Source organism: Heterodontus francisci, chromosome 3 (assembly GCF_036365525.1).
Source record: "Heterodontus francisci isolate sHetFra1 chromosome 3, sHetFra1.hap1, whole genome shotgun sequence".
In the NCBI taxonomy this organism is placed as follows: domain Eukaryota; kingdom Metazoa; phylum Chordata; class Chondrichthyes; order Heterodontiformes; family Heterodontidae; genus Heterodontus; species Heterodontus francisci.
In genome coordinates this window covers 207,315,893-207,340,247 of record NC_090373.1, presented here as the reverse complement: position 1 = coordinate 207,340,247, position 24,355 = coordinate 207,315,893, and the positions used below count along the sequence as shown (strand labels likewise).

Here is a 24,355-nt window from a genome sequence, read left to right as displayed (position 1 = left end):
AAATTTGAGAAGTTCTTGGTCTGTACAGCTCAGTCCAACAAAACAGACTGCTTTTAACCACTGAACTGTTCTCAAGCTCCAGTACAGGCCTGGCCTTTCTTTTGTGACTGGAGACCCAGCAGTGGTAGCTGTGCTCAGTTGGGTGAAGTGAACGCAATTTGACCATTAATGTGCATGGTATCATACACACGCGTGTAGGGTGGATGCTTTGCGTTACATGAGCAAAACACTTTTAAATATAAAGAAAACACAAATGCATGTTACATGAGACACTGTGCCTCAAAGACATGCCATGCCGAAATGAAACATTTAGTCAAGGAAAACAAAGCACATCACAAGCACCACACTCTGTTACAATAAACAGTGTACAGGCATTCCTGACAAGAGACAACTTCTGAAGTTAAGTTTTTGCACATCCAGAAGTCTCATCATCTTCAATAGGTACATTCCTCCATATAGTACCTGAGCTACTAAAAATTACTCTTTTACTAACACACGATAGGAAGGAAACTACTGACATGACAAACATCTTTCTTAAATACTTGTGAAAAATATCAAATTGAAGAATTCAGAGTTCCCCATCTTACATGCTTGTTCTGCTAGTAATGAAGGCGGTAGCTTTCAGCAGTGAAGATTACACCCAAGTCACTACTGACATTACTCAAAGATCATGCTGGATTTATTTTGTATTTCAGGTTTGCAGCATTGAGCAGGAAAAGACTGAAAAATATCTACATATGAATAGGGTTATGCTTATGCTACACCATTTTATTTTGCAATGAATTTTTTTTTTAGAATATTACAGCGCAGGACAGGCCCTTCGGCCCTCGATGTTGCGCCGATCATCTGACCTACACTATTCCATTTACATCCATATGTCTATCCAATGACCACTTAAATGCCCTTAAAGTTGGCGAGTCTACTACTGTTGCAGGCAGGGCGTTCCACGCCCCTACTACTCTCTGCGTAAAGAAACTACCTCTGACATCTGTCCTATATCTTTCACCCCTCAACTTAAAGCTATGTCCCCTCGTGTTTGCCATCCTCATCCGAGGAAAAAGACTCTCACTATCCACCCTATCTAACCCTCTGATTATCTTGTATGTCTCTATTAAGTCACCTCTCCTCCTCCTTCTCTCTAACGAAAACAACCCCAAGTCCCTCAGCCTTTCCTCGTAAGACCTTCCTTCCATACCAGGCAACATCCTAGTAAATCTCCTCTGCACCCTTTCCAAAGCTTCGACATCCTTCCTATAATGCGGTGACCAGAACTGCACGCAATACTCCAGGTGCGGCTTCACCAGAGTTTTGTACAGCTGCATCATGACCCCGTGGCTCTGAAACTCGATCCCCCTACTAATAAAGGCTAACACACCATATGCCTTCTTAACAGCCCTATTAACCTGGGTAGCAACTTTCAGGGATTTATGTACCTGGATACCAAGATCTCTCTGCTCATCTACACTACCAAGAATCTTCCCATTAGCCCAGTACTCTGCATTGCTGTTACTCCTTCCAAAGTGAATCACCTCACACTTCTCCGCATTAAACTCCATTTGCCATCTCTCAGCCCAGCTCTGCAGCCTATCTATGTCCCTCTGTACCCTACAACACCCTTCGACACTATCCACAACTCCACCGACCTTCGTGTCATCCGCAAATTTACTAACCCACCCTTCTACACCCTCATCCAGGTCGTTTATAAAAATGACAAACAGCAGTGGCCCCAAAACAGAACCTTGCGGTACACCACTAGTAACTAAACTCCAGGATGAACATTTGCCATCAACCACCACCCTCTGTCTTCTTTCAGCTAGCCAATTTCTGATCCAAAGCTCTAAATCACCTTCAACCCCATACTTGCGTATTTTCTGCAATAGCTTACCGTGGGGAACCTTATCAAACGCCTTACTGAAATCCATATACACCACATCCACGGCTTTACCCTCATCCACCTGTTTGGTCACCTTCTCGAAAAACTCAATAAGGTTTGTGAGGCACGACCTACCTTTCACAAAACCGTGCTGACTATCGCAAATGAACTTATTCTTTTCAAGATGATTACCACAGGTTTCCATTTATTAATGGTCCTTCAAAACCTACTAAATGGGAATGTATGTTTTATTTATATTCAAACCGCAGCAGAGCCAAGAAGGGACACAGAAAGCCCCGTGCTTAGACATGTATTGCGAGAAGGTGTTGGTGCCCCTTGACTGCAGCTCAAGCTGTTCTGTATGCTAGTTGATCCATAAAGTCAAGACTGGTCAAAAGTAGCTATTTTTGCCTCAGTGGAATTTCATTCCACATAAAAAGACATTATATCAATACTAAGGATACTCCACCATATATTCAGTTACTGAAACCTTTCCGACACTAAAACTGTTTTTGTATCAGACAACAGAACAGCTTTAATGGCTGGAAAAGGCATCACAGACTTTTTACAGAGATACACCTGCTCCCGGATCATTGTGTACTTTGAACACAGGTATCAGCATCTCCTGGAATGCTTCAGGACTTATTTCTTTTAACTGAAACAAAGAGATGCTTCACATAAAATGCAAGTGCCTATCCCCATTGCATCTAATCTGCAAAAAAAAATAATTTCTTGAAATAAGGCACTCTATTAAAACAAAACTTGCAATTCTAGAGCGCCTTTCACAGCCTCAGGGCATCTCAAAGTTCTTTAATGTTCATGTATTACTTTTGAAGTGTGGTCACTGTTGTAATGTAGAAATTACAACATGGAGACATCATTGCGTGCCATAGAGATGACAGGTTCAAGCAGTGCATATCTGCCCCACACAGTATGTGCGTTAAGTAGCTGGTACACATAACTAATGCACCAGTAACTCCAGTGCACTACATTCCCAGGTTGCTATCTGTTCTGGAAATGCTTTATAATCTGCGTTCTTCCTAACCTTATACTTATCATTGTGACCATGTGATTTGACATGATCTTCAGCACAGATCTGATCTCCGTAGAACTTCTCACAGAGTTGGCAGTAAAATCCAGTGACTGGCATCAGAAATTCTGAACCTGAGACAAGGACAGATGTATAGAGTCAGAAAATGAGATAAAATACTGAAAAGATTCAATATAATGAGTGCCCCAGAACACCATGCCCAGACTTTTAACATATTCAGCTGCAATGTGACTTTATTCTAGCTATACATATCTACAAGATACCACCCTGATTAAAGCACTTCTGTTTTGATTTCCACTCTGCTTTTCCAAAAGGCAATGAATTAGAACACACTTCATAGGCATTCATGGTTTTCTGATACCTCTGCATCTATATAGCTCAAATACTCGGTGGATAAACTCTGGTCATCACTCAAACTAGGCTACCTTAACTATGAAATTTTCCCATACACAGATGGACCCCTTCATACAGCCGTGCTGTAGCAGTAATTTTGAGCAAGAACAGGAAGAAATAAAAGGGCAATGACTGCAGAGTTGTATAAGGTTCACATCCCCCAAGCATAACTAACCATCATACCTCACAGGGCAGCACAGTGGCGCAGTGCAGGGCGGCACAGTGGTTAGCACCGCAGCCTCACAGCTCCAGCGACCCGGGTTCAATTCTGGGTACTGCCTGTGTGAAGTTTGCAAGTTCTCCCTGTGTCTGCGTGGGTTTACTCCCACAGCCAAAAGACTCGCAGGTTGGTAGGTAAATTGGCCATTATAAATTGTCCCTAGTATAGGTAGGTGGTAGGGAAATATAGGGACAGGTGAGGATGTGATAGGAATATGGGATTAGTGTAGGATTAGTATAAATGGGTGGTTGATGGTCGGCACAGACTCGGTGGGCCGAAGGGCCTGTTTCAGTGCTGTATCTCTAATCTAATCTAATCTCACCGTCAAGGGCACGCAAAGGAATTGGATATACAAATATGCAGATGAATTATAAAATCGAGCTCAATTCCCTTCCCTTTAATACTAAGTTTAACTTTGGTGTTTCTTTTTCCTCCCCCTTCATTTCCGCATGAGAAAAGCACAATAACTATGAAATATAAAGCTCATTCCTCTTCCTAGAGCTCCTATAGCAAAACATGCAGAACAGATTGCAAAATGAAATAAAACACAAACCCACCTTTTGCTGGCAGTGTTATTTTATCAGTTCGCTTAACGGAGTCATTTTTGTCTTCACTTGGCATCTTTGCAGACCATGGTCTATCATAAGGATCCAGTGTCTAGTTGCATAGTGACAGAGGCACATGGTGCATTTGTACATTAATTTATAGAGTACAACAGGTAGATATCAGGAAATACAATTTGTTACAGCACAATAGTACATTACAGGTGTGTATCAAATGCTTTTTTCACACTGTAGTTTGTGCACGTAACTTGCTGTGGAGAACATTAAAAAAAGTTAGAATGGAAAAGACCACTTTTCCCTCGAAAACTGCTTTAAATGGAGAGAAAGCTGTATTATAGTGTGAAAAGACATTTTCTACATAGAATTTTGAGTTTCATATCACCTTTCATTTATTGCATGTTGAGTGTTAGCTACACAGAAAGGGTGTGTAGTCATCACGTATTTGCAGCTGGTAACCAACTTGCACTAAGTTAGGAAATGAACTGCAAGCTGGCTTGCAAATCTCCGAAAATCCAAGAGCCGTCCACTGTTCCAAGACACTGGACTGGAGGTTCCAGTGTAGAAACAGTCAAGTGCGCAATTTTACACAAGCTAACTTTGCATATGAAAGGTTTGAAATTAGACCTCTTAAAGAAAGAGGTAAAGGGATGGCATAGGAACCCAATGTGTGTTTGTAATGTCTGTACAGCAGTTTCGAGTCCTAAGATTTTCTGAAATAAAACAAGTCAAATTTTTTCCCTTCCCTTTAATACCAAATTTTACTTTGGTGTTTCTTTTTCCTCCCCCTTCATTTCCATTAGAGAAAAGCACAATAACTATGAAATATAAAGCTCATCAATTTGGACACCAGTTTAGAAACATACTGGATAAAAATTCAAGTTAAAACTTAACTATGATACTTGGGGGAAATGGAGGTTTGTTAAAAAAGAATGAATTTCCAGAATTTATATAAAATATTCAGGAGCTTTCATTTATTAAATTCCAGCATAGTTTTCCATTTGATTCTTCAGTTTTGGGACATTTCATCGGTTGCAAAACTGAATTCAAGTCTCCTTCAGTCGCTAATTCTGCCATGACTTTTTTTTTTGATCTTTTATTCCTAATTTTAAATCTATCCCTCATTAATAACGCACGAGGTATACCACCTCACACATACTGGTATTTAAAACTCAATGTTTTCTTTGGTCCTCATCTTCTCTCATTACTCCAAGAGCTACTTTCATGCATTCAGGAAATAACTGTGATCAAGTTGATGCTGAATTTTCTTTTCTATCAACTATATATCTTAGTGACATCTAAATGTCACGGGATCCCATTACCTGTCTATTGTTCAATACATTTTTGCAGCATCGCATCTAAATTTGCACAAAAGTTAATTATTCGAGTTCATTATGCACCTTCCCAAATATTGAGTAATTAAAAAGATTCATGATTTTAAAAAAGTTTCCAGGATTGTACTTTCTGTTGTTGACTTTTCAGTTTTGGTGGGAAATTTTAAAGATTTATTTGTGTTTCGGGGTCCAACTGTTTTACCTTCCGAGTTTCCCCGTTTTGACTCAAATACGATAAACTCAAAACTTCTCTATTTCAAATTGTATTACTTTTCCTTTTATTTAGCTTCTTTAATTCAGTTTCCAAATAAATGATAACTCTGTCCATGATACAAATGCCACTGTGCTACTTAGTTTGCAGAACACGTAGTGCGACTTTTCAAATAAAATTCTTTTGTGAAAGAGAAGTATCAAAACACTAAGTATACGCACCTGCCTGTGTCGTTTATTATGCATGTGAGTGAAAAAGTCGAAGAGTGTCCCACAAATGGTGTTGCAGTTTTTGCACCAGTGGTTTCCTGCATCATAATATTCGCACACATCCCCAGATTCAGGGACGTTCTCAAATTGCTTCTGTGTTTTAGTATCCGACTCCTCCAAAGATCCTTTTCTTGTTGAAATCTCCTGTATTAAGACCCACAGAGATGGTCATATACAGTGGCCAAATTTAAGGGTCAAACAAGTGCAAATTCATGCTAACTCCTTAAAAAGGTTGTCATGATATGATCATGTGCCTTCTGGCCTTGTACCAGAACTGCTGGAATTGCAGTTGAGTCCTATATATTTAAACAAATGGGTGTGGGAAGAGGAGGCCAGGAAGCCTCTTATAGGCAGAGGCTCAAGAACCTTTGTCAAGAGACCCAAGAGTAGGTGCCCTTTCCATTCAATGAGCAAACAGAAATGTCTGCTGCAGGAGATGAAGCCAAATGCAATAAAATAAAAATGTAAACAAAAGTGCAATTTTTCAATTAAAACAAAATATGGTCACAATTATATCATAACACCCTTGATATGGGTCAACGTTTTCAGTGTAGTTTGACAAGTATTTTTTCAATAAGTGTTTCAAAAGTCACTACCTTTAGCAGCACCTTTTCCAAGATATCATCTTTGCATTTGTCGGAAGGTTTTAAACTTTTATCTTGAATCACAACCCCCAAAATTTGAGCCACTTTCTCCAACTCGGTTAGCTTTTTAACCGCCTCCTCAACCTGCTGGCGAACTAACGACATCTGGCGCACAATGTCTTCCTGTAGCTTGCCATTTTCAACCAGAAGAGGGTCCTTGTGTCCATCCTTCTCACGACGTTTCTTTCTTAGCAATTCCCCTTTGCACGTTAAAGGCGGAAGGGAGAGGTGAAGATTTAGTTTAAAAAGTTATCACCTCATTTAATGCGCAACTCTCGAGTACACCCCCAGCAGTGAATTCACTGGTTTTTCAGTTTCTTGTTTCCTCCATTGACCAAGGAGAGCGCAGGCCAACAAAGTTGCAGCACAAGTTTGGAAACAATTGGTGTTCCATGGATCTTAAGTTTGTGGGTTCAAGCTCCACCGGGAGGGGAGGGGCTGAAACACAGATTTGTAAACTACAGCAGGAATGACTGCTTTGGAAGAGGCTCTGTCCTGAGTATTCTGAGGTTCCATCTGCCTCCGTTAGTGGGCAGTACAGATCCCACCTAGTCAATATCCTGGCCAGTTGTCTTTGGGCTGTTTTTCTCCCCCTAACCCCAATGTCTCCAATGTAAAAGTCTTGGAAGAAGTAAACTGATGTTTGCAGTGATCCTTACCTAGTTAACACGATGTATTCACAACACAGTAAGCAACAAATGGTTTAGCTCCCCTTCTAAAGTAGGGCACCCAGCTCAGCAGCCTGCAACAGTGGCTACTACTGGCACTCGAAGTCCACGGAAACGCAAAAGTTGCTTTTTTTAAAATAAACTACAAAGTAAACAAATCCCACAGTAAAGAAGGAAGACCATTGGTACATAGGCAGAAAGAAACAGTGGCCAACCACAACTATTTTGCAGAATGGGCATTTAAAGGAGAGGGTGGTTGTTTCAAAGCAGCTAGCCAATAAAAGGATGGCAGAAATAAACATTTATAACCACTTCTGTATCAAAACAAGCAAAACTGTTTAGCACATCAACATAACCTGTGGCAGTCCGCTGCCAATTTCTACCTTGTTGTTTTCGAAGCTTCTGCAGCTCATTTCCAAGATACTCCAGGCGTTTCTGCCGAGCTTCTTTCTCCTTAAGGAGTTTCCCTTTCTCTTCCAGAACCTGAAAGGAATGAATATAGTGTTTACATTGAATAGTTACAAGCACATAGAGCATCCAAACTAACTCAATCACATGGCTACTAAACTTCAGTCCAAGAAATGTAATTGTTTAATAAGAAATATAAAAGTGAAAAACTGGGTGAGGACTTTCACTTTTAGATCCAGTATTAAAAGCAAGACTACATCAGTGGGTGGGGTAAAGAAGTGAAGAAAGAGAGGGAGAGAGACAGAAGGAATGAGAAAGGAGGCAGAGATGAAAGATAAAAAATGAGATACACATTTACACACCATGTCCACGGCACCATATAGAGATCAGAGGCTGAATGGTTTCTTCGGTCACAAATTTTCTATTTTTCTAACCCTGAGAAAGTGACAAAACAGTGCTGCCACACATGATCTCACTCCACTGAGTATGGTCAGGTTCATGCTCCATTCATCTCTTCGGACAAGAGCAATCTTCCAGAGAGCCAATCTTCACATTCAACAATGATGACAGATCAAAGAACTCCTCATGCTGCCAAATATTAGCAGGTCCGCTCCGCACTTAGTGCTGTAAGTGGCCAGGATGAACTCTACAGCTACTAAAACAGTGGGCTGTTCCCAGGTACATCTACATCCTATTCCCCCTCCCCAGTATTGGTAGCCATCATATCTAGACCAAACTGTGCACATTATCTTGCTGTGCAGTATCACTGCTAAAATGCTAAGGAAAAATAATGAAATACACAGATAAACAATACATACATAAAGACAGATTTGTGGAATGCAATTACAAAAGCACCAGTAAAAATTCCATGTTAATAAAAATGAAACCTGGCTTAGCCACTGTAAATCTGTGCGCCTTTAACATTCCCCCTACATGACAAATACTGTCATTATAAAGCAGCGTTAGCAATGCCATGGAACAAACCACATTCAGCATTAACATATAGATGCGATGCAAATAGGCAAGGCACTAAATCACAACAGGCAAAGTGCAATATATGCGTCCCATACTGTACATTGGTGGGAAATGGGGTACAGATGTAACTGGGAACAGTCTACTGCTTTCATAGTAGTAGTAAATGTACAATCCTTTAACCCAATGAAATTATTTGTTGAGTAATACAGGAGTTAAGGGAGTAGCTCATGAGGGTCCGAAGACCAAAGCCACAACAGTAAAGCATTTCGGAATGCAACAAACTAAAACACTTTGAAAGGATTCTGACTGCAATCCCCTTATTTGGTTCCTTAAATTATGATTTTGCATTGCTCGATTCAGCAACTTGTTTCTCAGTAACAAACTAGGCTGGTTCCCATGAGGATTTTAAGTGTTAATTATCTGTTTAAATGGAGAATGATTATGTAGAATCTCAAACATCTCAGCATATTGAGAGAAGTTCACTTCTTGGAACAACTGATAGCCCAGCTGTCTTCCCATCATTTGCATAATGGGCGACTTGATTCATTTTAATGCTGACACTGGGGAGAAGCCAGCATTTGGAGTTAAAAGGTGCAGGCAGTTCCGAAAAGCCTCTTGGACTCGTAGAGTGCAGTCTGTTCTGAGCAATAAGAAGCTGTCTGTTTTAAAAGTCAGAACAGCTTAATGTCAGATGCTTAGCTTGAGTTTTTTTTTTTAATTCATTCACGGGATGTAGGTGTCACTGGATAGGCTAACATTTATTGCCCATCCCTTCAGAAGGTGCTGGTAAGCTGCCTTCTTGAACCGCTGCAGTCTTTGGGGTGTAGGTACACCCATAGTGCTGTTAGGAAGGGAGTTCCAGGATTTTGACCCAGCAACAGTCAAGGAACAACAATATAGTTCCAAGTCAGGATGGTGAGAGACTTGGGAGGGGAACTTGCAGGTGGTGGTGTTTCCATACATTTGCTGCCCTTGTCCTTCCAGGTGGTAGAGGTCGCTGGTTTGGAAGATGCTGTCGAAGGTGTCTTGGGAAGTTGCCGCAGTGCATTTTGTAGATGGGACACACTGCTGCAACTGTGCGTCAGTGGTGGAGGGAGTGAATGGGGTGCCAATCAAGCAGGCTGCTTTGTCCTCGATGGTGTCAAGCTTCTTGAGTGTTGTTGGAGCGGCACCGAACCAGGCACGCTCCTGACTTGTGCCTTGTCGATGGTGGACAGGCATTAGGCAGTCAGGAGGTGAGTTACTCGCCACAGAATTCCTGGCCTCTGACCTGCTCTTCTAGCCACAGTTCAGTTCAGTTTCTGGTCAATAGTAACCCCCAGGAAGTTGATGGTGGGGGATTCAGCGATGGTAATGCCATTGAATGTCAAGGGGAGACGGTTAGATTCTCTCTTGTTTGAGATGATCATTGCACTTGTGTGGCACGATTGTTACTTGTCACTAATCAGTCCAATTCTGGATGTTGTCCAGGTCTTGCTGCATCTGAATACAGGCTGCTTCAGTATCTGAGGACTTGCGAATGGTGAACATTGCACAATCAGCAGCGAACATCCCCAATTCTGACCTTATGATGGAGGGAAGATCATTGATGAAGCAGCTGAAGATGGTTGGGCCCAGGACACTACCTCGAGGAACTCCTGCAGAGATGTCCTGGGACTGAGATGATTGACGTCCAACAACCACAACCATTTCCCTTTGTACTAGGTACAACTCAACCAATGGAGAGCTTTCCCCCCGATTCCCATTGACTCCAGTTTTGCTTGGGCTCCTTGATGCCATACTTGGTCAAATGCTGCCTTGATGTCAAGGGCAGTCACTCACACCTCACCTCTGGAGTTTAACTCTTTTGTCCATGTTTGTCCAAAGGCCGTAATGAGGTCAGGACTTGAGTGGCCTTGGCGGAACCTGAACTGAGCGTCACTGAGCAGGTTATATGACGAACCTATGTTCAGAATGAGTAAACTGCGTCCACATTGTTTTGGAGATTTGAGCATATTTGAAGATGGAGTGCATTCACTTTAAAAACTGCATACTGTTCATGTATTTTGTCGTCTGCTGTTCTGGCTATATGGCTTAACAGTCTTTGTTGATTGCTGTTTTGCATTGGACACACATATTGAACACTAAGCCTCTGAAATGCCCAGATTTCCTTCAAATTCATTTTTGGCTTTTTCAACACTATACATGGCATAAACATGCTGCTTTTTTTGATTTGTTCATGGGCTGCGAGTGTCGCTGACAAGGTCAGCATCCCTAATTGTCTTTGAGGTGGTGGTGGTGAGCCACCTTCTTGAACCGCTGCAGCCCATGTGGTGTGGGTACTCCCACAGCGCTATCAGGGAGGGAGTTCCAGGATTTTCACCTAGCGACAGTGAAAGAATGGCGATATATTTCCAAGTCAGGATGGTGTGTGGCTTGGAGAGGAACTTGCAGGTGGTGGCATTCCCAAGCGCCTGCTTTCTAGCTTATTAAACGCATCCATGCTATTTACTTCAACTGCTCCTTGGGAGTGAGTTCCATAGTCTTAATCACTCTTTGGGTAAAGAAGTTTCTCCTGAACTTCCCATTCAATTTATGGAGTAATAATTATGAACTCGACTTCTGGACTCCCTGTCAGTGGAAATATTTTCTCTGCATCTGTCCAATCACATCCTTTCATACTCTTAATGACCTCTATCAGGTCACCCCTGACCCTTCTCTTTTCTAGAGAAAAGAGTCAGCCTTTTCAGTCTTTTTTGATAATATATCCTCAGTTCTGGTATCAGACTTGTGAATCATTGTTTGCACCTTCTCCACTGCCTATATAACATTTTTATAATAAGACGACCAGAATTGTGCACCGTTCGAGTGTAGTCTAACCAAGGTTCTTTACAAGTTTAACCTAACGTCGCTGCATTTTAATTCTATCCCGTTAGAAATAAAACCCAGTGCCTGGGTTATTTATTAAACAAAAAAACAGCCTTATTAACCTGCATCATTAATTTTAGTCCTTTGTGTATTTGTACCCCTAGATTCCTCTGCTCCTCTATTCCATTTCGATTATTTTCCAAGCAGTAGACGAACTCCTTATTCTTCTTACCAAAATGCACTTCACATTTATCGATATTGAAATTAATTTGCCAATCACACAAGTTTGTTAATGCCTTTTTGCTTTGTTGCAGTATCAACTATACACCCAATCTGGTGTCTTCTGCAAATTTAGAACTTTTACTTGATTCCAGAGTCCAAATCATACATGTAAATTGTGAACAGTGTTCCCAGCACTGATCCCTATGGACCACCACTTCTCACCTTTTACTAGTTTGAGGAGCTATCCTTAATCCCTACTGTTCTCCGTTTTGTAGCCAGGTTGCTATCCATTCTGCTACTTTTCGCCTGACAACATTTTCTGACCTTAGTCACAAGTCTCAGTCTTGAAAGTTCCGAATGACCCAGCATCCATGGTCTTTTGGGGGAAAGAGTTCCAGAATTCTCCTATCCTGTGTGTGGACAAAGTGCTTCCTAATGTCTTAGTTCTGATTACGTCCTTTGTCTTGATTACCTAACCAAGTTAAATTATTTATTCATACCAACCCCATTAAATCCTTTTAACATTTTAAATACCTTGATCAAATTACCCCTCAATCTTCTATGCTTGAGGAATACAACCCAAGTTTATGCAACCTATCTTCATAATTTAACTTTCTAAGCCCCAGTATTATTCTGGTGAATCGGCACTGCACTCCCGCCAAGGCCAATATATCCTCCTGAGGTGAAGTGCAAAAACTGAACTCTGTACTCCAGACGGGATCTGACCAAGACACTATACAACCAAAGCATCACTTCCTTACCTTTGTCTTCCAGTCCCGTTAGGATAAAGACTGACATTTCATTTGCCTTTTTTGATTGCTTTTTGTATTTTTCCAGTAGTTCTAAATGACGGGTACTTGGACTCTCCAATCTCATACCTCTTTTGCAGTCCTCATATCATTTGCAAATTATTCTGATTTACCTTTCTTGGGTCCAAAGCGGATAACCTCACATTTACCTACATTAAACTCCATCTGCCATAGTTCTGTGCACTCACTCAATTGGCAATCAAGAGGATGAGTGCGTGAGGGTACAAATGAGGCTGCCAATGAGATGGAGGCAGATGGTGGAGTCTGATGGTTCTAAATCTGCCAAGTGGAGCCCAGGTTCCATTATCCTGGGCTCACCAATCCACAGAGTCACTAGACTGTCTAATCATTTTAAATTGATGACTCAGTCAATGACTAACTTCTCTATTCATTCCAACAAAATGCAATTTTAAAAACCACTTAACTCTCCTCTTGGCCATCTTTGCTCCAGTAGAAACAGTCCCAGCACTTCAAGTCTCCTCTCGTAAATACTGTTTCCCATCTCTGGCATTATTCGAGTGAACCTGTGCTGAATGACCTCTGTGGGTTTAATGCCCTATCACGATAAGCCCCAAACTACACAGAATGCTTTAACTGTGGCCTAACCAATATTTTGCAGATTCACGATTACTTCTTTACTCTTGTATTTTACTTATGACTTTATCTACCTGAACTTATACTTCAAAGAATAACGTATTTGAACCACATCTTCATGTCTTTCCATTAAATGTATACTCCAATTCCTTGTACCTCATACATATTCACATTAAATTGCATCGGCCACCTTTCTGTCTATTCCACTAACTTGTTATAGGTCTTCAGAAAATCTTTCACAGTTCTCCTCACTACAAAACATCCCACCTTTGTGGCACCAGCAAATTTAGAGATCGTGTTCCCTGTACCCAAATTAAACTATCTAATGAATTATCTGCACATACAGAGCACTAAAGCAGAGCACTGATCTGTGAAGTACATCACTTCCAACCCATTCCCAATCCATGCAACACTTATTTACTCAATATCATTATTTTCTGCCTATCCATAGTGCTATACTTGTAAATACCTTAATTTGTATTCACAGTGGCTAGCACCGCAGCCTCACAGCTCCAGCAACCCGGGTTCGATTCTGGGTACTGCCTGTGCGGAGTTTGCAAGTTCTCCCTGTGACCGCGTGGGTTTTCGCCGGGTGCTCCGGTTTCCTCCCACAGCCAAAGACTTGCAGGTTGATAGGTAAATTGGCCATTATAAATTGCACCTAGTATAGGTAGGTGGTAGGGGAAGTGAGGGAAGGTGGGGATGTGGTAGGAATATGGAATTAATGTAGGATTAGTATAAATGGGTGGTTGGCGGTTGGCACAGACTCGGTGGGCCGAAGGGCCTGTTTCAGTGCTGTATCTCTAAATAAATAAAAATAAATAAAATTGTCTAACAAGCCTCTTAGGAGATACCTCACTGAACATCTTCTGAAGATCCATATACACTATATCTACTGCATTCCCTTTATCCAAATGTCACTTGAATGGCAAAAAAAGGTTAAATTTGTGAAATATAACTTGCAATTAACAAATCTGTGCAAGTTGCCCTCGATCAATTTAAGCATTCTGAATACTAAGTGATCTAAAATTATGCATTTTAAGAGTTTGCCCATAACCATGTTGACTCAACAATAGCATTGTACACCTTGAAATAAGGTGTTGGGGATTTAAGTTCCACTCCAGAGACTTAGGCACAAAATATAGATGGACTTTTCAGTGCAGTACTGAAGGAGTGCTGTCTTTCAAATCAGATGTTAAACTGAGGTCCTGACTGCTCTCAGGTGGGTGTAAAATATCCCATGGAACTACTGGAGGAAGAGGAGTTCTCCCTGGTTCCTTGGGCAATCACTCAACCAACGTCCTTGAGAAACAGGTCATCTGATGTTTTTCTCGCTGCTGTTTGTGGATTCTTGCTGTTTGCAAATTGTTTACTGCGTTTCAACATTACAACAAAATAATTCATTGTCTGCAAAGCATTTTTGGGCTATCAGAGGGTCATGAAAGACGCTTTATAAACCCAAGTTCTTTCTTGCTTAGACTACCTGGTGTATAGTTACCCTTGCTTATCTTTCTCAGTCTTCTTGGAGAGTGTGACGTCAACTATTCTCCTGTGCAAATGTACAATTTGCATATTTAAATACTGACTTTTTTTTTCTGATGAGGGCCTCTCCTATGCTGGGATTTCTTTCAATTGCTTGGGGTGCAAGCCAACATGTCCCAGTGACGAACTGGCCTACACATTGCTTTTTTACCCCCATAACCAATTCCAGATAACATAGACCATGACAAACTAATCTTGTTAGGTTTAATTTCTCTCTCTCTCGAGCCACTGAACTCTATATTTTACATAATACATGATGTATCCACTTTTTACCCTACAGGATGACATTAATTTTGTACCCAACAGCACAAAAACAAAGGCTGACAATCCAGTGCAGTACTGAGGGAATGCTGCATTGTCCTTGGTGCCATCTTTCGGATGAGACGCTAAACTGAGGCCCCACCTGCCCGCTCAAGTGGATGTAAAAGATCCCACTGCAATATTTCAAAGAACAGAAGACAATTTGACCCTGGTGTCCTGGCCAATATTTATCCTTCAACCAATATCACAAAAGCAGATTATCCAGTTATTATATCATTGCTATTTGTGGATCCTTGCTGTGCACAAATTGGCTGCTGTGTTTCTTACATTACAACAGTGACTGCACTTTAAAAAGTACTTCATTGGCTGAAAAGTTGACTGGGATGCCCTGTGGTCCTGAAAAACATAATATAAATGCAAATCTTTTTTTCCTTTACTCTATGATTCCTCTCTGCTATCTGTTGACATTTGCTAACCTTTCTGCTCAATTAAAGATCCTCTTTTATCTGAACGAAATTTGCTTTTCTAGTTAAGCACGCTTAGCTTTGACTCTTATCCTTTTTATTCTTTCACTCAACCTTGCTTTTTAAGAACATAATAGGTGTAAACCATATGGTTGATCTTGAGCTTCAACTCCACTTTCCCACCTGCTCGCCATATCCCTAGATTCCGAGAGATCAAAAATCTGTCTATCTCAGCCTTAAATGTATTCCAACAATGACGCATCCACAACCCTCTGGGGCAGTGAATTTCTAAGATTCACAACCCTTTCAGTAAAGAAATTTCTCATCTCTGTCCGAAATGATCGTCCCCTTATCCTGCGACTGTGCCCCCCCTGCTTTAGATTCCCCAGCCAGGGTAACAACCTCTCAGTTTCTAACCTATCCCATCCCTTCAGAATTATCTATGTTTCAATGAGATCATCTCTCATTCTTTTAAACGCCAGAGAATACTCAGCCTCTCATCATAGGACCAATCTAGTAAACTTTTACTGTACCGCCTCCAATGGAAGTATATCCTTCCTGAAATATGGAGACCAAAACTGTGTACAGTACTCCAGGTGTAGTCTCACCAAAGCCCTGTACAACTGACAGCTTCATTCTTGTTCTCCAACCTGCTTGCAAACTTTGTGTTCCTTGTAGAAGTATACCGAAGCCCCTCTGTACAACATTTACAAATTTCACAACCCTTAAAAAAAACTGTTTTTCTATTCTTACTACCAAAGTCAATAACCTCACACTTCCCCACATGATACGCCATCTGCCACCCTGTTGCCCACTCACTTAACCTGTCTATATTTCTGCAGCCTGTGTCTTCCTCAGTTTGCATTCGCACCCAGCTTTGTATCGTCAGCAAACTTGGATACATTACTCTCTTTTAGTCCAAGTCATTAATATAGATTGTAAAGAGCTGATGCCCCAGCACCAATCCTGCAGCACTACAACAGTTAGAGCCTGCCAACTTGAAAATGTCCCTTTTATTTTCTTTTATTCATTCATGGAATGTCTCTCTCGCTGGCTAGGCCTGCATTTATTACCTATCTCTAATCGCCCTCGAGAAGGTGGTGGTGAGCTGCCTTCTTAAACCACTCGGCTCTCCGAGTAGCTTACTCGCCAGCACTACAAACTTCAAAGATCTCTGAATTCCTCCAATTCTGCATTTTTTGCATCCCCAATGTTAATCACTCCACTACTGGCGGCTGTTCTTCAGCTGCCTGCACCCTAAGCTCTGGAATTCCCTTCCTATACCTCTGCCTAAAACCTACCTCTTTGATCAAGCTTTTGGTCATCTTTCCTAATAGCACTTTATGTGGCTTGGTGTCAAATTTCATTTGATGACTCTCCTGTGAAGATGTTTTACTAGGTTAAAGGTGTTACAGAAATGCAAGTTGTAGTTGCCTTTCCTGTTTGTTCTGTCACATTTTTCTTTTGTCTCAGCCTATGATTTTCTCATTTTTTTTGCTGCTACTTCATCTTCTCACTATCCTTTCTCTCTGCCTTGCTTCTCTTTCCTTTTAATGCCTTTTCACATTCCTGTCCTCCACTTTCCTTTGTCCCTCTCCTTGATTCTTTTTCCTCTCCTTCAGTCTCTGAATGTATCTCTCGCCCTGCTTCCACTACTTGCTCTCGTTTTTTCCTCTGCTTCATCAGTTTTCTGTCTCTACTGCTTCACTTTTATTTCCCCTCATTCTTTCTCCTACCTCACTTTACCTGCTTATCTTCACTTTTCCTACTTCCCCTTTTTCTTTCATCACTTTCTTTCATCATCTTCACTTTTCCTCCTGTTCCTGCATCTCTTCACTGTCTCACACACTACTTCACCTTTTCTTTCTCTCTCCACTACTTTGCTTTTCTCTTTCTGCTTTACATTCCTCTGGATTTACAACTGAGCTTTGATCATTTTTCATGTTTTGACATTTTTTGTTTAAACTTTCACAGCTAGAGACTAAAATAACTAAAAACATTAGACAATTAAATACTACCACAGCAACACACTGTATCCTGGAGAAATGCTACCCATTTTTGTCTTCATTAGACTGTGGTGCAGTCTCAGCAGTGCACTCAACTCATAGAACAGCAAAAGTTTCATTATTTCCAAAACTAGCCTGTACTCCACTTTCACACAATTCCATGTAACCAGTTTATAAAGTGGCAATGCTTCAGTTTTGGCAGTAATCAATGGCCTTGCCTTCATGTATGATGCATGGCAATACCTAAATTGTCCACCCATTTTCTGACACTCAATGCTTGAATTAGGATTTAACCTACTGAACATGTATTTATTGTAAATGCTTCCCCTTCCCTTAGATACTGCTAAGGCTATGGACCCTGACAACATTCTGGCAATAGTACTGAAGACTTCTGCTCCAGAACTTGCCGCACCCCTAGCCAACCTGTTCCAGTACAGCTGCAACACTGGCATCTATCCGACAAGGTTGAAAATTGCCCAGGGATGTCCTGTACACAAAAAGCAGGACAAATTCAACCCAGCCAATTACAGCTCCATCAGTCTACTCTCAATCATATCAAGCAGCATTTCTCAGCAATAACCTGCTCACTGATGCTCAGTTTGGGTTCCGTCAGAGCTACCCAGCTCCTGACCTCATTACAGCCTTGGTCCAAACATGGATGAGAGCACTGAACTCAAGAGGTGAGGTGAGAGTGACTGCCCTTGACATCAAGGCAGCATTCGACAGTGTGGCATCAAGGAGCACTAGCAAAACTGGAGTCAGTGGGAACAAGCGAAAACCCTCTGCTGGTTGGAGTCATACCTAGCACAAAGGAAGATGGTTGTGATTGTTGGGAGGTCAATCACCTCAGTCCCAGGACATCACTGCAGGAGTTCCTCAGGGTAGTGACCTAGGCCCAACCATCGTCAGCTGCTTCAATGACCTTCCCTCCATCATAAGGTCAGAAGTTGGGGTGTTTGATGATCACAGTGTTCGCTGATGATTGCAGTGTTCAGTGCCATTCACAACTTTTCAGATACTGAAGCAGCCTGCGTTCATATGCAGCAAGACCTGGACAAAATCCAGGCTTGGGCTGATAAGTGGCAAGTTACATTTGTGCTACACAAAGGCAATGAACATCTTCAACAAGAGAGAATCTAACCATCTCCCCTTGACATTCAATGGCATTACCATCTCTGAATCCCCCACTATCAACATCCTGGGGGTTACCACTGACCAGAAACTGAACTGGAGTAACCATATAAATACTGTGGCTGCAAAAGCAGGTCAGAGGCTGGGAATTCTGCAGTCTCCCCAAAACCTGTCCACCATCTACAAGGCACAAGTCAAGAGTGTGATGGAAAACTCTACACTTGCCTGGATGGGTGCAGCTCCAAGAACACTCAAGAAACTCGACACCATCCAGGACAAAGCAGCCTCCTTGACTGGCACCCCATCCAGCACCTTCAACACCAGCACACAGTGGCAGCAGTGTGTACTAACTACAAGATGCACTCACTGCAGCATCGCACCAAGGCTCCTTAGACAGCACCCTCCAAACCCATGACCTCTACCACCTAGAAAGACAAGGGCAGCAGGTGCATGGGAACACCACCACCTGCAAGTTTCCCTACAAGCTACACACCATCCTGACTTGCAACTATATCACCATTCCTTCACTGTCACTGGGTCAAAATCCTGGAACTCCCTTGTTAAAAGCACTGTGGATATACCTACACCACAAAGACTGCTGCATTTCAAGGCGGCGGCTCACCACCACCTTCTGAAGGGCAATTAGGGATGGGTTATAAATTTTGGCCTAGCCAGTGATACCCATATCCGTGAAAGAATTTAAAAAACTTTCAAGGGGAATACAAAGAACTCCAAAGCCTTCAGAAGTGTCATTTTGAAATGGATCACAAGGAGCTGACAAGAGTGTACCAGAGCCAAGGCTCCCTTAAATCTTCCACTGGGAAACCACAGAAGAATGGTCTCCACAACTGCATATCTAGAGTTATGATTTTACTATGACAGCCATAAACTCCTGTTTCTATGCGCTATAATGCAATAGGATGGCACACTAATGCATCACACTCTGTTTTTGTCAATTATATACCCTCCTCTCTTGTAGACACATTCTTGCTGAGATATGGTCCATAGGTAACCATCCCACACAGCACCCAAAAGTGGCCATGCTTTGAGTCTAGATATCAAGTGTCAGCAGGTTACTTGACTCTGGAAGAAAGTACTGAGTACAAATCCACATTTCTACCATTAATCAGCAATCTCACAAGTTAGTCACTCTCAATACCTTGGCTGCTCAAAAACATATCTGCAAAGGATAAGAGGAATTTTTCAACTTAACTTGCCTACACCAAAGAAAAATTATACTCTTCTCGCGTAACATGAAGATATGCAAATAACACCTACAAACCTTTTGTTTCTGTTCAGATTTCCTCTTCTCCTCTTCAGCAGACTTGGGCATCAGCACCATTCGGTTCGGGGTTGCTACAGGAATATGGGGGAAAGCAGATGTTTTCTGCACTTGCACCAGCACAGAATCCTCTCGTTTGCGGTCTATAATGTCTTTGGGAGCCTCGACTGTTTCAATGACCCTTAGATTTGGCCGCGTGATCTTTGGCTGCTGCATCACCACCACTATTGGACTATTTGGTTCCTGAACATAGGGCTCAGTAACTTGTGGGGGTGGGTACGTTGGCCAGGGAGGGGCAGGGTATGAGAGATAAGGGTCATATTGATTATAGTTAGGAAGTGGTGCATTCAGCAGATAATTTACTGGAGGTATTGGAAACTGCCCAAAAGGCGGCATGACATAGGGTGGCGAGGGAAGTGGCAATAAACCAGGTTTACGGTTCGCTGGAATGACTACAGCTGGACATCGGGGAGCTGCTCTCTCAGGTTCTTGAGCTTTTGCTGTCGCTTCTCGCCTAAACGATTCCTTGCCCTCTTTCACCGCAGGACCAGGAATGTTTTCTTGTTTGTATGCCTTCACTTGAGACTGCGTATGAGGCTCTGGTGATTTTGTCTCATTTCGGCTCCTCCGCTTATCCCAGGAACTGGATTTGTGGGGTTCCAAGGGACGGTCAGGTGATCGGGTTGCAGGTTTTTTCCCATGGAGCCGCTCCTGAGTACGGGCTGCCAGCTTGCTGATCTCCGTTACTCCTATATCGAGCCCAATGGTTTTCAGTAAATCATGGATCTTTTCATACTCCTTATCAGGTTTCATACTTGCCAAATTAAATGCTCCCTCAGGCAGACTGGTTTGTCTTACAGGAAGGAGATTCCGGTTTGTAGGAGCAGGTCTAAGTTTGGCAGATTCTGTCTTCTCTTCCTCATCCTCTCCATACAGAAACCTTTCCTCGTCCTCTATATCAGGAAAGCTGCGCTTCCTCCTTTCTTTTGAGTTGCTGTTCTCAACCCCTTCCAATAACTCGAGTATACGAGAAAAACCACTGCCATCCTGACTGGCCTGTTCATGTGGGAGGAGGAAGTCTGTGACTCGGTCCTTGATTTCAGAAGATATTCCTGTTTCGGATTTTGTGCCATGCTTAGCAAAATGGAAATTGGCATTCCCACCCTGCTCAGTGACTCGATGCATTTCTCTGGTGTCTCGCATGAAGGTGAATTGTTCAGTCTCAGGGAAGCTTGACTCATGCTGCGGTAACCGCGAGAAGCTTTCTGGTGGAACATAATTTTTCTTATGTTCAGGGTTTTCCTTGACTCCGACACCACGGTACTCGTCAAACTAAACAACAAAAAAAAGCCAGAAAAAGTCAAATTAGAAGTCACATTTCCTAGTGTATATTCTTTTAACACTGGCTTGCATGCATGTTTAGCAATCAAACAGCAACTTTTCAATCACCCAGTGAATGAACAGTGTAAATTCTGTATCTTGTAGCCACTTACTTCTCCCACGCTTAATTTTTCCCCTCTTGAATGGATTGATTTGTAAAGCAGTTCTAGAGATACTGCCTGCCCATCAGTACCTCACCCAAGTAACCATAGCCCATTGATTTTAGTTGAGCCTTTATAATGTGAATGGGCTATATAACCAGTAGGGACAAGACACGAAGTCCAATCTTGATTTCATACACGTGCTTTCCAACAGGAGCGATTAGATAACCACCAGGAGCGAAGACCCAAATTGAGGTTCTGTGATCAATTGTAGCCCTTTTATTGACCTTGCTAGCTCACTGCCCTAGACCAAGATCTTACATGTGCTTAGTTAAGTTTCACACTGGACAATGCACTTAACTGAACAACTGGAAGAACTTCATACTGGGGTTCCATTTAATGATGCAGTTTTGCACGACCAGCTAGAAATTTGACATATATAAACTCGTCACAATGAATCATCGAGGTTTTTAGCAGAGAGAGAGATTATTTGGCGCGTTAGGTTTAAGATTGTTCCTGTAGAGCCAGCATATACCTAACGCCATTGCCCTGCTCTCTTTCCACAACCTTACATCTTCCTGTTTCAAAATATTTATCCACTTTTCCTTTTCAAGCTGCAGTGGCCTCTGCCTGTGGCAAAGCATTCTACCCAACCACTTTAAAAAAAATACTTTACTTTGTTAAATATGATTTGCCTTCATCAAATCTGCTCTGACCATTAATTTTTTTAAATATTCACTAATTTTAATCTTGAATTTTTTTGAATTGTAATGCTTCCCACACTGATGTTAAACTAACAGATCAACAGTTAGCTGGCTTATCCTTCTTGAATAGAGCTGTCATATTGCCTATGCTCCATTCCTGATACAATTTGCATATTTAAGATTGAAAAATGGTGGTCAGGTCCTTTCTCCAATTTGACTTAAATAATCGGATACCTATTACCAAGGCTCAGTGACTTATCCAATTCTGAGTTTGCTGATTTTTCAGACAATTCCTTTTCTAGTTACATCTCAATTGTTTCACAACCTCCTCAAATACCACAGACTCAAGTAAAAACTATTATCTATTGAAGGTTTTTCCCATGCCTTCACTACTTAAAACAAGATTTTTGCACTTCAGTTGTGCGCAGTCCCATCCGCTCTAACTAATCTTTTACTTATAAAATGAGTTGTAAATATTTTTCTATCACCCTGCTAGCCTTTCTCATTCCCATTTCACCTCCCTGATACACTTTCTATATTCATGACTCTCTTTAGAAGCCTTTTATCAGGTGCTACCTTTTAAGTTTTAGTTACGTATGATGCCGACCTTTTCATCATGAGAATTTATATATTTTGCACTCATATTTGGAATGGAGGAAGGGAATTCTTAAATGTTCTACTTGCTAACCTTTCTATCTAGTTCATTTGGATAGGTTCTTTTTTATCTCTCAAGCTGAGCTGCTGAATTGGCTGACTCTGCTGATTGAAACTCTGCCCTTTTCCAGTCCAATGCCATTATCTTTGAATCGTTATTGTTCTTTTAAACTCCAAAACCCAAGTATGCTTTGGTTGCTATTTCACAATTGTTCTTCTAATCTCCAAAGTATTTACCAGAACAAAATCAAGCACTGTTTTTTTCCTGTTGGACTAGAAACATTCTGATCTAGGAAGTAGTCTTGAATGTATTGTTTAAGTATTCTCCAGCATTACCTTTATCCCAGTCCATCACATGGCAGTTGAAATCACCCAATATTATTGTCCAGTTATTCTTGTATCTCTCGCAAATGGCTGCAGATGCCCACCTTTTGGTGGCCTGTTATGCACACAGATAACCATGCTACTTTCTGTCCTAGTTCTCAAATCTATCCATATGGATTCTGTCCTGGACAGCAACTTACATTTATATAAGCACCTTCTACATACAAAAACATACCAGGCACTTCAGAGTAGTAAACAAACAAAAATGGTCACTGAGCCAGAGAAGTAATTATGAAGAGGGGCGATCAATACCCTGGTCAAAGAAATGCATTTGAAGAGGGTCTTAAAGGAGGAGCAGGTAGTAGAGAGTTGGAGGGATGTACGGAGTAAATTCCAGAGCATGGGACCTAAATGGCTGAAGGCAAGGACCAATATCCCAAGGACTTACAGTTCAAGAAGGCAGCTCAGCACCACCCTCTCAAGGGCAATTAGGGATGGGCAATAAATACTGGTCTAGCCAGCGACGTCCACGAACAAATAAGAAAACTCCCCAGCATGAGACAGCGTCTGAAGACTGGGTTGGGAGACCAGGAAGCGTGGTAGACAGTCCTTGGCCATGATTGATGGTCTCCATGCACATGCAAGTTGTTACGACCGACTGCTCCACTCAAAGCCTCCAATCAAAATATATGATTCTGATTGTGGTGGGACCAACGCACTGTTAATTCAAACCCGTTGCTCCACAAATCGGTTAACATATCATTTAAAACTTTCCAAATTAAAGAAAGGCCCAGCCAAATTGTACCATCTATTAACCCCCTGAGTGAGGCTAACCATACCAGGTGTCTTTAAAAATCAACAAATTAACTCTTTAATTAGAAGAACTAAATTCTTAAACACAATGAAGATATAAACAACATTTAAAATAGAAAAATTAGAGTCCTTGCAAATTTACAGTCCAATGTTGCCCCAGGTCCCCACAGACTGTTGCTTTCTTTCTCCAGCGAATTTCAACAATTAACGACTTGCAAACACTTTCAACAGAATCAAACTGACTCTAGCGTTTTTGTGGGATAAAAGATTGTCAGTCTAACTTCCCTTTCATCTATTTAAATTACCAGAGGTGTGTGTTTTGGCTTGACTTTTTTTTTGAATTTTGAGATATAATAATTAAACAGACTAAAATCCTCTTCCTTCAGTTTAAGTCGTTTAGAGCTCTTTTACCAGGTGCTGTCATCACAGTTGTGTCCTTTGTCGGTGTTCTGTTAGAACAAACTGTCTTCAACTAAAAGCCAGTTCAAAACTGAATTGTAACAAAATGTATTGCATGAGAACTCACTCCCAGTGGCTGTTTCCATGGTATCGAGAATGCACCCTTTGAATCACAGTCTCCAAATGGCTGTTTCTAAGGCACAAAAATGCATCTTC

The 24,355-nt window shown here is 41.6% G+C and overlaps 1 protein-coding gene across 1 annotated transcript in view; it reads right to left on the bottom strand.

Moving 5' to 3' along the window:
• znf318 (zinc finger protein 318) overlaps window positions 1-24,355 on the bottom strand; it is a 57,261-nt gene that overhangs the window by 5,059 nt on the left and 27,847 nt on the right. Inside the window, exons 3-8 of the mRNA XM_068028208.1 lie at window positions 19,765-21,096; window positions 7,607-7,706; window positions 6,508-6,755; window positions 5,864-6,055; window positions 4,095-4,194; window positions 2,919-3,037 (exon numbers count right to left, since the gene is read on the bottom strand). Coding sequence (XP_067884309.1) covers window positions 2,919-3,037; window positions 4,095-4,194; window positions 5,864-6,055; window positions 6,508-6,755; window positions 7,607-7,706; window positions 19,765-21,096 — 2,091 coding nt within the window. The remainder of the gene's footprint in view (window positions 1-2,918; window positions 3,038-4,094; window positions 4,195-5,863; window positions 6,056-6,507; window positions 6,756-7,606; window positions 7,707-19,764; window positions 21,097-24,355) is intronic.